Raw genomic sequence first — 14452 nt, forward strand, 5'->3', positions numbered from 1 at the left:
AACAACTAGTCTCATTTTACATATTTCCTTCCAGGTGCCTTCAAAACAATTAATTAGGTTTTTCTACTCCATATTATACTGTTTAGATTTAAGACCTACACCAAATGGATACTGTATTAGCAATATTTTGAGGGTAACCCTTTTGCAAAAGCAAAGATACTCTCTAGACATATTAAACAAGAAAATTTATCATCATTTGATTTATATTCAATCTTCAAGTATCACATCTGGGACTATAAAAAAGGCACTGTTATATAAATTTTATAGTATGTAATTATTGTCTGATTCTAATTTGTCTTACTGACAACCTAAAACATTTATTTCTAGCTACTCTTTTTCTTCCAAATGGTCTCATTCGGTGGCAGCTAAATTGTAAGAGAATTTTATTGATATTAATCCTAAATGACAATATCATAATATATTTGAGAAAGAAATTATCAAGTGATACCATTTCCTTAAAAAAGTACAGAATATTTTACCTGAAATAAACTAAAGGATAATCTTAAAATCAAACAAGATATTTTTTTCACACTACTACACAATTATTATCAGAAAATCCTACGTAAACTGAAGGTTAAGTTAAATTTCCTAAGACAAAACAGCTAAAATGAGTATAAAAAGTTTATTTTAGAATTTTCAAATAAAAAAATCCTACAACATCACTAAAACAAACTCATATGTTCAAAAGAAATGAGAATATCCTTAGGACTTCTTATGGAGAAGATTTTACTCAGTGTCAGTATCTAATTCTACTAAATATCTGCTTAGGGTTCACATAAATGCCCTTAATAATCTTTCATTAGATTTTAAGATCAAGTCATCTTAACTTGCTGATGCTAAACATTCAATTATCATAATATGAGTATTCCTAACATTAAGGTTATTTGCAGTCTCTTAAGGACACATCTAATTTTCCTAGTCCTCGTTATTTAATCATGTAAAAATGCCAAGAAATTAGTGAAACATACTGGAAGCCACATAAATAAGTAAGTGCCCAGAAAACCCCAGAACTACTAAAATAGCAAATCTTATGCTTTCAGTCTTGAAATACAATCAGGCAAAATTGATTAGTGTTTAAAATAATCTCAACTATTTAATGACTATCCATGTAAAACATATTCACTACCTCTCTTGTCACTCAATCTTTAAAGAAAATGGTAAATTAGGTATAAAACAAGCAACTTAATTTTACATTGCACTTCAATACCAATTCATCAATGGATTAATCAATTACACATCTTATGTAGAAATTTCCCAAATATATCATTCAGTTATACATGTACATCTTTCTTCATCTCCAATAACATGTTTTAAACTCTCTAGTAGTAAAGACCTACCTTTGAGGTTCTTTGAAGTTGATCACCAACATATGTTTTACGAAACTGATCCAAGAACCACAGAACTGCAAGCTCTATTTTCTCATTAGAACACCGAGGCAATCCAGTATCCATTAAAGATATAAGCTGAAAAACTCTTCATGAAGAGGGGGGAAAAAAAAGCTTCAGTACAAAACATTAGAGAAACAACATTAAAACACTTACTATAAACGTAATATAATATATAATCACTGTAAAAAGTAGGAAAATACAAAAATAAAGAAAATATTTTTTTAATCATCTGAAATCCTACTACTGAGAGATATTACAACTTGGTCTAATTCCTTCTAGCCTTTTTTCCCTAAGACATACACACACATACACATAAACGTAAAACTCTGTATGTATATACAGATATTATTTTACTAAAAACTGATAAAATAAATGCATGGCATACACATAAAAAATCCTACACATAGATATAAATTTTCAGTAAAAGAAGAATGATATTAAGTATGTAGTCTAGTATTTCACTTTTTTACTTAATCTTATATTTCAAAATAATTAAATATTTTGAGGTTATGACTCAAAGTTAAAAAAATATCCAGATATACATCTATCAAAAGTTATATCCCACCCTTAATGAACAATAAAATTTTACCTTAAACTACAAGGTGATCTTAACAAAATCAAATATTTCTAACACCAGTTAAACTATTATTAAGAGAAAATCATAACTTTTCTATTTATTATTATTCAAAACTATTATTAGGAAATTATAAATGAACTGAAGATTATGTTAAATTTCCTACAGAAAAAGCTTAATTCAATATAATGAAAAACTTAGTGCAGAACCTCAAAAAAGAAATCCTTCAATACTATCTATTTTCATTAAAATTTTCTGGTGGATGACTGCCAAGTACCTTGTGCTAACAAAATCAATATAATATAATAATTTTTCAAGAGACAGAAGTAGGGGTTGTTGAGGAAGCAGTACCCTTTTCTAATTTGCACAAAGGCAGCTCTGCCTAGCCCTGACACATCCAGTTTTCCATATATGCACAAATGAACATATACACACACATTATTAATAGTTTATATGTCCTTTCAGATAACATTTTATGTATGTACATGCAAATATGACTATAGATTCTCCTCCCAAACCTTCTGAACACACAGAACATATTACCCACATGGTTCTAAGCTTAGCTTTTTCCATTTAACCATCTATCTTAGAGCTCTTTACACATCAGACATAAGAAGGTTCCTCATACTCTTCTGAAGCTGCTGAACATTCCATTATATAAATACACCATAATATTTTCAAACATTCCCCTACTGATGGACGCTAAAGTTGTTCACAATTTTTTTGCGGTTACAAAATGCTGCAATTAACAATCTTGCATATGTCATTTCACACATGTCCATCTATAACATACATTTCAAAAAGTCAAGCTACTCACTCAAATGCATAAATTATTATAATTTTGATAGCTATTACCAAAGTGCACTCTATAAAAATTAAAATAATTTATACTCTTACCATCACTCCATAAGAGTATCTATATACATACAGACAAGATAATTCAGGATGACAGAAAATTAGAATTTCTGGAAGGTGGAAAAATGGCATCTTGGTGTATTTTAATTTGCACACCTCTTATGCATGCGAGGTTAAAAATTTTTCATGTCATTTTCTGTGACCTGTTTGCTCATAGACTTTGCTGATTTTTTTTCCATTTGGCTGTCTTTTAATTACTGAGTTTTACAAATTATTTACACATCAGAGGGTTGACCTCTTTGCCTACAATTGAACTGTAAACAACTTTGTGTTTCAATTGTCTCTTGGCTTTATGACAAAGGTCCCCAACCCCAGGCTGCAGATCAGTACTAGTCCGCGGCCTGTCAGGAAACAGGCTGCACAGCAGGAGGTGGGCAATGAGCAAGCAAGCATTATCGCCCGAGCTCTGCCTCCTGTCAGATCAGTGGCAGCAGGATTCTCACAGGAGTGCAAACCCTACTGTGAACTGTGCATGCGAGGGATCTAGGTTGTGTGCCCTTTATGATAATCTAATGCCTGGTGATCTGAGGTGGAACAGTTTCATCCTGAAACCATCCCCTGCCCTGGTCCATGGAAAAACTGTCTTCCACTAAACCAGTCCCTGGGACCACTGGTTTATATAATGTTTTATAATGTTTAATGTTTATAATGTTTAATGCCATGCAGAAGTTTTTGTTATTGTTTTTCTCATGCAGAAAATTTGATCAATTTTTTCTTTCATGGATTTTGCATAATAGCAAGGTCTTACCTGAATCTGAGGAATTTTGTGATTCTTTTTTCTACATTTACCTCTATGATACATTGGGATTCATCTTGATTATACAGTGTGAGACAGGGAGCTAACATTATTTTTTAAAGATGCCTATCCAGTTGCTCCAAAACCATTTATTTCCTGTAGAGTTTATCTTTTGTTCACCATTATGAAGTACTTATCATATGTACTAGGATTCACTTATGCATTCAAAACACTTACTGAACCCTTTATTATTTTCTACACTCCATCACACTAAATATATCCTGACCAATTATTTTTACCATATTATTAAATAATTTTCCAAAGCATTGTTTTTAATGGTTGCATAAAATTAAGGCTACATCAAAATTTAATCATCTTATTTTGGATAAAAATTCATATTTCTAAGTAAAACATAACTACTTTCCCCTCCTTTACCCTCAATGACTTCTTGAAACAAAATAACTAAGTCACAGCATACGAAGTTTTTCAAAAACTTGCTATGTATTGCCAACATGTTAAGAAAAAATATTTTGACAAGTGTTTTTATAGTGATTATTTCCGATATTTATAAATAAAGCTACTTATTTAAAAGTACCTTTTGCATACCAAATATCCTCAGTACTGCTAAGATTTACGGAGAACTTGCTAAGGAATCAGATTTAAGAATTAGATTGTTATAACCAGGTTTTGAGGATTTTTCCCTAAAATGATGTTTGATACGCTTATCCTCTAATTTTGAGAGGAGGAGTAAAGATAAATTTTAAAATCTGTGTACTGGTGAATTAGCAGATTATTGGAGTAGGTTTTAGTTAAATAAACAGACGTATACATCAAACTTCATCTCTGGAGCCAAGTGATTTGTCAAGTGACTTAAAGAAGGTGTATCTTGCTTTTAAATTCTTTACTGCATAGGACCTCCCTTCTCCTACTCAAGTTCTTTGTTGATTTTATGTACTTTCTCTTGTTTATTTTTATTTCCTTTTTATAGCACACATTCCCAAATTCAAAGAAGATGTGGAACAAAAAGTCTGTTGTGGTGCCTTTACAACTCATATCAAGCTGGTGATCTGCATTTGCCTAAGAGGCAATGATATCCCCATCAGGAGGAGAGTAGGAATGAGTTCCCAGCAGGGTACACAATCCATCTGTCAAAGAAGTTTTAGCAGCTGTATAGGTTCAGCTGCAAGTGTCTGAAATCCAAAATAACAATGGCTTAAATAATGTAGTTATTTATTTCTCTCTCAAGCAAAAATCCACGGTAGTTCCCTAAAGCTAGCTGGTGCTCCATGATGTATCAGGGGCTCAGGTTCCTTCCATCTTGTCACACTTGCCTCCACAAGCACTATGTGGTCTAAGGTAGCTTCTTCAGCTCCACATTCGGTCTATATATGTTACACATAACACATTCATTTACACTCAACTTCCCAGAACATAGTCACTTTGCCATACCTAGCTGCAAAACAACCTAGTAAATCTAGTCTTTATTCAGAGTGGCCATCTGCCCAAGAAAACAATCAAGCACTTTATTATGGGAAGGGAAAGGAAGAAATGAAAGACAATTGACAGTCTCTACCACAGTGCCCCCTGAAGATGTGCTGCCACCTCTAACAAATGTATAAGACCAATGCCTATACATACCAATATATACAGGTTTAGTATCCCTTTGCTGAAATGCTTCAAACCAGAAGTGTTTCCGATTTTTAATTTTTAAAAAATTTGTAATATCTGCATTATACTTACCATCTGAGCATCTCCAATCCAAAAATCCATAATCTGAAATGCTTCAATGAGCATTTCCTTTAAGCATGACCTTTGAGATTCATGTTGATGCTCAAAATGTTTCAGATTTTGAAGCATTTCGAATTTCAGATTTTTGGATTAGGGATGCTCAATGTGTACATAATATCCACTCCCAGTTCCAATTTATTGTCCTACATATATTATTCCTTTATCTTAAATTATTTCTGGTAAAAAGCACAGAATGAAAAGGTAAATAATTTTTGATCCAAGTATAAGCATGCCATTTCAAACACAATGAAATGAATTTTGGATTCTGAATTTTCCTAGGTATCCAACTAAATAAGTATTTCTTCAGTCAACAAATTTGAGGGCCCACTATATGTCAGATATGTGTTAGGCATTCAAAATACAACAAAGTACAAGACACATATATCCCCAGTCCTCTAGAAATCTGTAATCTATAAAGAAGAAGACAAAAGAAGCAGTTAGAATAAAGAATGACAAGTCCTATAACAAATGCTATCTCCTAATATTCTAGGATGGAACAAGGCAAAGCCATAGATTGTTGCGACAAAGAGGAAAGCATGTGTAGCCATCTAAAGGGGCAGGGGGCTGTGCGTGGTGGCTCAGGCCTGTAATTCCAGCACTTTGGGATCCCAAGGCAGGCAGATCCCTTGAGATCAGGAGTTTGAGATCATCCTGGCCAACACGGTGAAACCCTGTCTCTACTAAAAATAAAAATATTAGCCAGGCATGGTGGCAGGCGCCCGTAACCCAGCTACTCAGCTGTATAATGTTCAACATGGCTATAATGTAGTGAACGGCAGAAAATGAGGCTAATGGGACAGGCAGGAGCCAGATAATGAACAGCCTCATAAGCCATGTTGTTAATCTCAAAAACAATGAAGTCACTGCATAGTTTAAGCAAACATCCCAGTGAAACAGTCCAATGGGTGTTTGGAAGTCAGAAGACAAGAATTACTGAAACAAAATACAATCACTGAGCAAGCTGAGGGCCTGGTTGAGGTTAAAAACAAGTGACAATGGGTCCTATCCACAGAAGTGTGCAATTTCTTTTACTATCACTCAATAAATTCCCTCAGGGTTAAGCTTTTGCCACACAGAGGAGATAAAATACAGCAGTAAGCAAAACAAAGCTTATTCCTTCCCTTACTCTAGTAGAAAAAAAAACATCAAGAGATAGTAAGTACTATTAAGAAAAATAAAGTGGGGTAAAGATGTTATTTTGGATAGGGAGGTCAGAGGAGCTCTCTTTGAAAAAGACATCTGAATACAGAGACCTGACTGAAGTGAGGGAGAACAGTTAACCCTTGAACAACACAGGTTTGAACTATGCGAGTCCACTTATATGCAAATTTTCTTGCGCCGCTGCCATCCCTGAGACAGCAAGACCAACTTCACCTTCTCAGCATTTAAGCCTACCCAATGTTTAAGATGAGGAGGATGAAGACCTTTATGAAGATCCACTTAATGAACAGAAAATTTATTTTCTCCTACCTATGATTTCCTTAATAACATTTTCTTTTCTCTAGCTTCCTTTGTTAGAACACAGTATATAACACATATAACATACAAAATATGTTTTAATTGACTGTTTATGTTATCAATAAGGTTTGCAGTCAGCAGTAGGCTATTAATAGTTAAATTTGGGGGAGTCAAAAGTTATAGGCAGATTTTCAACTGTGTGGGAGTTTGGTGCCCCTAACTCCCTCATTGTTCAAGGGCCAAATGTACTATACAAACATCTGGAAGAAAGTATTCTTAGCAGAAGAAAGAGAAGCACAAAGGCCCTAAAGTGAAAACACACTGGTAATACTCAAAGAACAGCAAGGAGGCCAGTGTTAAATGGGAAAGGGTAGGAATGAGGTCAGAAGTAGCACAAGATACTCTGGGCCATCACAAGGGCCTTGACATTGGTCTCAAGTGTGATAGGAAGCCACTGGAGGCTTATGAGTAGGAAAAGGGGACAAATATTATCTGATCAGAAAGCAGTTGAAGTTATTTACATAATAGTAGGGTTTGGGAGAGACAGGAAAACTCTGAGCTAGTTATTAAGGTCTTGATAATGAGGGATGACTGGGAGATGAGTAGGTGAGAGCAATGAGAGACAGAGGGTGGCATAGCTAAGTAGAACAGGTCTGAAAGAAGCTAGCACTCTACTAGCACTAGTGGATATTTATGCCTAGTGTTCCACTATTGGAACACTAAGTATATGGTAGTTATTTATATCCTACTGCTCAAGGTCATAGCCAAGGTCTGATTGCAAAAATTAGAAAAAAAAATGCAACTGCGTGCATAAATGGGTTAACAGGACACATGATAAGACAAAATCCCCGAAGAATCTCTCAAGAAGTTTTCATTTTAGTCATGATGAATGAAACTAAAATGACTATAAAATGTCTTTATTTAATTAGAATTATGTGGCCTGAGTATAATTATATTTATTTGCTATGTTTAAAGCAGTATGTTTCAATCATAATATAAATCATCACAATGTTAGGAGCTTTTATGACTCAAACTTTTCATGCCAAAATAGCACATAAGTTTTTGGCAGGAGCTTCATGATCTCCTAATTTGGTAGTGTTCTCTGAGGAGTTGGAATGCTATCATATACAACATATAGAAGGCCACAGCACTTGTAGTTCCAATTATTTGGAACATCTTCATATGAAAGTGATTTTTTTGTAATTTTACATAAGACATCATTCTTAATTTAGAATCTCAATATTCTAAAATGCCTATTTATTTCCAGACTGTTGGGTAAGTCCTAGAATACGCCCCACCTTGAATTTGCTTGGCCCTGCTTGCACACCCACCAACCACACTATCATCTCTCAGCTCACCCCTGGCTTCAGCCACTTGTCTTGTAGCCCCAGAAAAGATTCACACAGTTTCTGCAGTTACAAATCTTCCCAGAAAAGACAGACAAACCACCATTCCTGTTCATAGCTCCAACAAGACCAATTAAAGCTCTGTCTCCCCAGCAGCTCCTCAAAGAGGCCAGGAAACACAACTAAGAAGTGTGGAAAAGTTAAATCCCCCAGGAGTAGACATTAACCAGTAAGAAACGAGACACAGAAAGAAGCCAACGGATATACACTGCTTGTCCTTACTCCCCCAACCATGAGTTGTTCTAAGGCACAAGTGGTTTCATGTGGCCTCTGGGGAAAATTCCTATAAAAGCAAGCAATCAGTTGTATTTTCTCAGTAATACACCACCTTACATAGTTGGTTCTCATTATTCATGGTAGTTATGTTCTATAAAGTCACTGTGAACACTGAATCAGAGAATAATGAACCATTGCTCCGAGGTAAAATACAGAATTAGGTTCCTGCAAGCCTCTAGTGACAACATTTTGGTCAATGGATTATAACCTTGTTTCAGGTGTGATTCTGTTTAGAGAGGCTTTTTCAAATATACTGTTGACTTGTTAACATTGAACTTACACACTACTGCAGTATTCACAGTACTCCCACTGGTGCCCAGACAAAGAGAATCTAACCCATGTATGGCACATGATAACCTTCTTGTATTTAGGAACACTAAATTGCACTTTAACAATACAGCTGGGCTATTTTAAACACTGAAAGCACCAACAAAAAGCACCAAAGTACGACAAATGTGGCTCTAAACAGAATATAAAAAGGACAATTCTTTGCAGCACTAGAGCTGAAACAAGGCAGAGTATCACCTGTTCAACCTCAGTTGGGAAAGTGCAACACAAAACTCAAATTTCTTCATCCCTATGCACATGTCTGCAAGTGACCACAAAAGCACCATGAGGACTGATTTTGGGGTTAGAAACACATTTTATCAAGTAGGCAAATTCACAAAAAATGGAACCCAGGTATAATGAGGACTGACTGAATTTGTTTTCTCTTACTGTCTCACTTACTTTCCCTTTCCTCTGATTCTTTCTTCTCTAAAAATGTACTCTTCTCCCTAACCTCCAGAAAAATATTAGCCCATGAATTTCACCAAAGGCTCTGTTTTCCAGGGAATGCAGGCTAAAACATAAATCTTAGTTCAAAATGTTCGATATGTTTGCTGCTTAAATAAAAAACTAATATTTTTTTCTCATTGGCAAATATACACCTAATTTATTTCCTAATATACATTTTCTGACGAGATAGTGGCAGTGTGTGAGTGCGTGTGTGTGTCTGTGTGTGTGTGTGTGTTTTGAGACAGAGTCTTACTGTCGCCCAGGCAGGCTGAAGTACAGTGGCACGATCCTGGCTCACTGCAAGCTCCGCCTCCTGGGTTCATGCCATTCTCCTGCCTCAGCCTCCCTCCCAAGTAGCTGGGATTACAGGCGCCCACCACTGTGCCTGGCTAATTTTTGTATTTTTAGTAGAGACAGGGTTTCACCGTGTTAGCCAGGATGGTCTCGATCTCCTGACCTCATGATCCGCCCACCTCGGCCTCCCAAAGTGCTGGGATTACAGGCATTAGCTACCGCGCCCAGCCGTGTATTTCCCTACTTGATGATTAAACTTAAAAAAAAATCAGCTGGGCACGGTGGCTCACACCTGTAATCCCAGCACTTTGGGAGGCCAACAAGGCAGGCAGATCACCTGCCAGGCAGACCGGCAAGGCAGGCAGAGTTGGAGACCAGCCTGATCAACATGGAGAAACCCCATCTCTACTAAAAATACAAAATTGGCCAGGCAAGATGGCACATGCCTGTAATTCCAGCTACTTGGGAGACTGAAGCAGGAGAATCACTTGAACTCAGGAGGTGGAGGTTGCGGTGAGTCAAGATCGTGCCATTGCACTCCAGCCTGGGCAACAAGAGCAAAATCCTGTCTCAAAAAATCAAACTATAGCAAAAAGTATGCCTAATTTCCACTTTATTAAATATGTAATATTGTCTTAAAAGATGGTGCAGAAGCAAATTTTTTGCTTGCTTGAAAATTAACTAAAGTATTTTAAGGAGGCCCCAAATACCTATTATTCATATTTTCAAGTAATTTAATTTGATACAGAAAATAATAAATCTTAGAAAAACTAAAAATATTCACGGTCCATGAAGATTCACATTCTATTGAAGAAATAGTTTAAAGGTTGAAAGGAAATGGAACAAAATGAAAATTTTTATCCAAAAGTACAACAGATTCATTAAGCACTTAGAAATATATTTAAGAAGAATAATGAAGGAGAATGTCACAACTAGGTATAACAATTTTAAGGTCTTTAATAGGGTAAAAATATATAACAATATACTTCTAAGACCAATGGAAAAGTATGAAAGGCCTGAAAAAAAGATGTTATAATTTTGTGTGAGATATAAGTGGCACTTCAAATCAGTAGAAGGTAGGATTGGCATTAATTGGAAATCTTGGAAAAAATATATGAAACCAAATGTCAAGATATATTAAAAATAAATATAAAAAGCTATTAATAATACCAAAGAGAGCTGGGAGAAAATACAGGTGGATATTTTTATTAACCAGAAGTGGAAAAAAAATCTTTCTAAATATAAGCAGAAGAGAAATATGAAGGGAAAAGCCCACAGATCTGAATACATAATATTTAAAGCCAGTAAAGAAGAAATTTCTGAAGTAAAAATATGGAGAAAACATTTTCAAAATGAGGAGCAAAATATTAAGATCTCTGAGACATATATATATATATACATACACACACACACACACACATACATACTGAGCTCTTACAAACAAGTTAGAAAAGATCATCACAAAAGAAAAGCAGGTAAATAATATAATCAATATAGATATAAAAGTCACAAAGAAAAAATGACAAAGCTGGCAGTGGAAAAGAATGTTTGATACCACTAGTAACCAAATAAATACAAATTGAAACAATACATTTGTTACCCATAAACTGGCAACAATATGAACCCTATTATCTGGCAGCTCAACCACTAACAAATGTTAACTATCACACAATTTGGGTTCAGCACAGTGGTCCCCAACCTTTTTGGCACCAGGGACCAGTTGCCTGGAAGACAATGTTTCCATGGATAGGGTTTGGGGTGGTGTGGGGTGATGGTCTCAGGATGAAACTGTTCCACCTCAGATCACCAGACATTAGATTCCCATAAGGAGCATGCAACTTAGATCCCTCACATGTGCAGTTAAGGGTTCACGCGCCTATGAGAATCTATGTTCCTGCTGATCTGACAGGAGGCAGAGCTCAGGCGGTAATCCTTGCTCACCTGCAGCTCACCGGCTACGCAGCCCAGTTCCTAACAGGCCACAGACCAGTACACGGGTTGGAAACCCTTGGTTCAGAGGATACATTGGTACTTTTTCAGAAAACCATGTGGTAATGAGTACTGCAAGTCTTTCAAATGCTACATAACCTTTGACCAGCTATTCTGCATTTAGGAACGAACTCTAATGAAATTATCTCAGTCGACATAAAGATATAACTAAAAATAATTTAGTTATATCTAAAAGTAATTTATAATAAGAAAAAATTGAGAAACAACCTAAAATTCCAAAAACAAGGGTCTATTTAAATTATTGTACAGCTTAGAAAATTTAATGTCCAGGTAAAATGTTGATATTGTGCTTGATTTTAAAAAGTGATGTTGGGGTGTGTGTGTGTGTGTGTGTGTAATATATCACTAATTGCCAAGCACTGTTCTAAGCATTTAAAAAAATAAATTCCTTGTAACAGCCCAAAATAAGTTAGGTATTATTATTAGCTACATCTTATATTGTTTTGCAATGTTTAAGAAAAGTTGAAAAACACACATGCAGCAAACATATACCCATATACATTAATTAAAAAGACTCAAAGGGACTTTACAAAATAACAGTAGTGGTCATCTCCAGATTAACACAAAATTTTTATTTTCATTTGAATTTTTAAGTCTTCAATAAAAATATGTATGACTCTAAGGAGATTTGTATTTAAAAATAAAATATATGGAAAATCAATTCGCTTGTATTATTCATATATAGAAATTTTCCTCAGGTTAGAACAGAAACTTGAAGAGAATAATTCAACTGCTTCTTCCTAAGGCTGTGGCCAATAGGTGACAAAACTTGCAATGGGTAATTGACTACCTAGTACTTTCTGACTAGATGCAAGTCATCTAATTTTACCACCTTTCCAATACACACTGGATGTGATTGCTCAGATCCTAAGTAATAAAAAGCAACCTAAATCTTTATCACATTATTTGCACAAATATGTACAAAGTATTTTGAGTCTATCGCTTATTAGAGATTTGACTTCTACAAATCACTTAACCTTTGAGTCTTGGTTTTCTCAGCAATAAAAAGGGAAATAATACCTTCCTCAAAGGCCACATACAAAATGTCTTCGCTCATAATACTTGTTCAATAACTAATTTTTTTAACTATTTAGCAAAATTCAGTAAATTACACAGTTCTTACTTACCGACAGGATAATTCTCCATCCATAGCATCATGCTCATCTGTACTGGTATATGTTAATCTTCCTCCTATAACTGTCCCAACTAAGTATACCAGCCATGCAAGACATCCTGATACAGAATAAGAAAGAAACAAGTTTAAGAAGTATTCATAGAAACATAGCTTATTTGGGGGGAAATTCCAAAATTAGCACAACGATCTACTCTTCCAAACAAGTGATAAATCACTGTGAACTCAGTTCTTGATAGAAAGCAGATGGGTTTTAAGTTTATCAAGGTAGCAGAACAGTGAAAATGCCATAGAATTTAGAGCCAAATAAAACTAATTTGAATCCCAGCTCTACTAAGTTGCTATGTGATCTTGCATAAGTTACTTATCTCTTTAAGTCTTAAGGTTTTCATTTGTAAAATGGAAAAAACAATGTCTACCATGAAGACATGACTGAAAATAAATTTGAGTACAAATTCCTCTTCCCCTAAGCGGCCTGAGGTAATCTGTGAAAATGGTTCGCTATTCACTTGACCCGGAGAACCCCACGAAATCATGCAAATCAAGAGGTTCCAAACTTCATGTTCACTTTAAGAACACTCGTGAAACTGCCCAGGCCATCAAGGGTATGCATATTCGAAAAGCCACGAAGTATCTGAAAGATGTCACTTTACAGAAACAGTGCGTACCATTCCGATGTTACAATGGTGGAGTTGGCAGATGTGCCCAGGCCAAGCAGTGGGGCTGGACACAAGGTCGATGGCCCAAAAAGAGTGCTGAATTTTTGCTGCACATGCTTAAAAACGCAGAGAGTAATGCTGAACTTAAGGGTTTAGATGTAGATTCTCTGGTCATCGAGCATATCCAAGTGAACAAAGCACCTAAGATGCGCCGGCGGACCTACAGAGCTCATGGTCGGATTAACCCATACATGAGCTCTCCCTGCCACATTGAGATGATCCTTACTAAACCAGAAGAGGAGGTTGCCCAGAAGAAAAAGATATCCCAGAAGGAACTGCAGAAACAAAAACTTATGGCACGGGAGTAAATTCAGCATTAAAATAAATGTAATTTAAAGGAAAAAAAAAAATTTTGAGTACAAAACACTAAACTGTCTAGGACCAGGTCTGTTATTCAGTCACATCGTACTCTTATGATCCAAGGACCAGTATCTTTTCTGAATGGTCAATGTCATGATAGTACCAGTGTGATCATTTTAAATATTTCCCCTGCTTGGAATATAATAGACAGTAATAAATTTATTCCTTCTGTATTTTTATGCATGATGTATAAAAAAATCCAAGATTTCACATTGTTTTGACAGTACAGTCAACTTCACAGCTGATAGCAGTAGAGGATTAAATAGCTTTAAAGCAGTGGCACAAATGGCAACATCTACAGTTTTCATAAATCTTACTTTGGGGGCAGCTGAAATTGACTAATTTAGAAATGGAGGTATTTACTGAATGATTTTTGCTTAAGGTATATTATTTTACATCTCTGGATTCATTGATCTAGGTGATCCTTCAGTACTTTTGAGACCTTTATAGATAATTAACAACATAAAATTATCTTGCTAAAAACAAATTTTATGCTATTCTTGGAGACTGATTTTTCAAAGATAAGAGGGCTATTTCATAATACTGAAATCAATTGTTTCTGATTAAGAAACCTTTTCAAGTAAAAATGTTTTTTTAAAAGGTATGGAATTGAACAATG

General features: G+C 35.3%; 1 protein-coding gene and 1 pseudogene across 2 annotated transcripts in view; one reads left to right on the plus strand and one right to left on the minus strand.

Moving 5' to 3' along the window:
• RANBP17 (RAN binding protein 17) overlaps window positions 1–14452 on the minus strand; it is a 428276-nt gene that overhangs the window by 331604 nt on the left and 82220 nt on the right. The window contains exons 13-14 of the mRNA XM_023218928.3: window positions 12750–12855; window positions 1338–1473 (exon numbers count right to left, since the gene is read on the minus strand). Coding sequence (XP_023074696.1) covers window positions 1338–1473; window positions 12750–12855 — 242 coding nt within the window. The remainder of the gene's footprint in view (window positions 1–1337; window positions 1474–12749; window positions 12856–14452) is intronic.
• Window positions 13216–13823, plus strand: LOC111547213 (annotated as a pseudogene). Its single transcript, XR_002733056.2, has one exon. The product of XR_002733056.2 is annotated as a 60S ribosomal protein L17 pseudogene (transcript).

This window comes from Piliocolobus tephrosceles, chromosome 4 (assembly GCF_002776525.5).
Source record: "Piliocolobus tephrosceles isolate RC106 chromosome 4, ASM277652v3, whole genome shotgun sequence".
Classification (NCBI taxonomy): Eukaryota; Metazoa; Chordata; class Mammalia; order Primates; family Cercopithecidae; genus Piliocolobus; species Piliocolobus tephrosceles.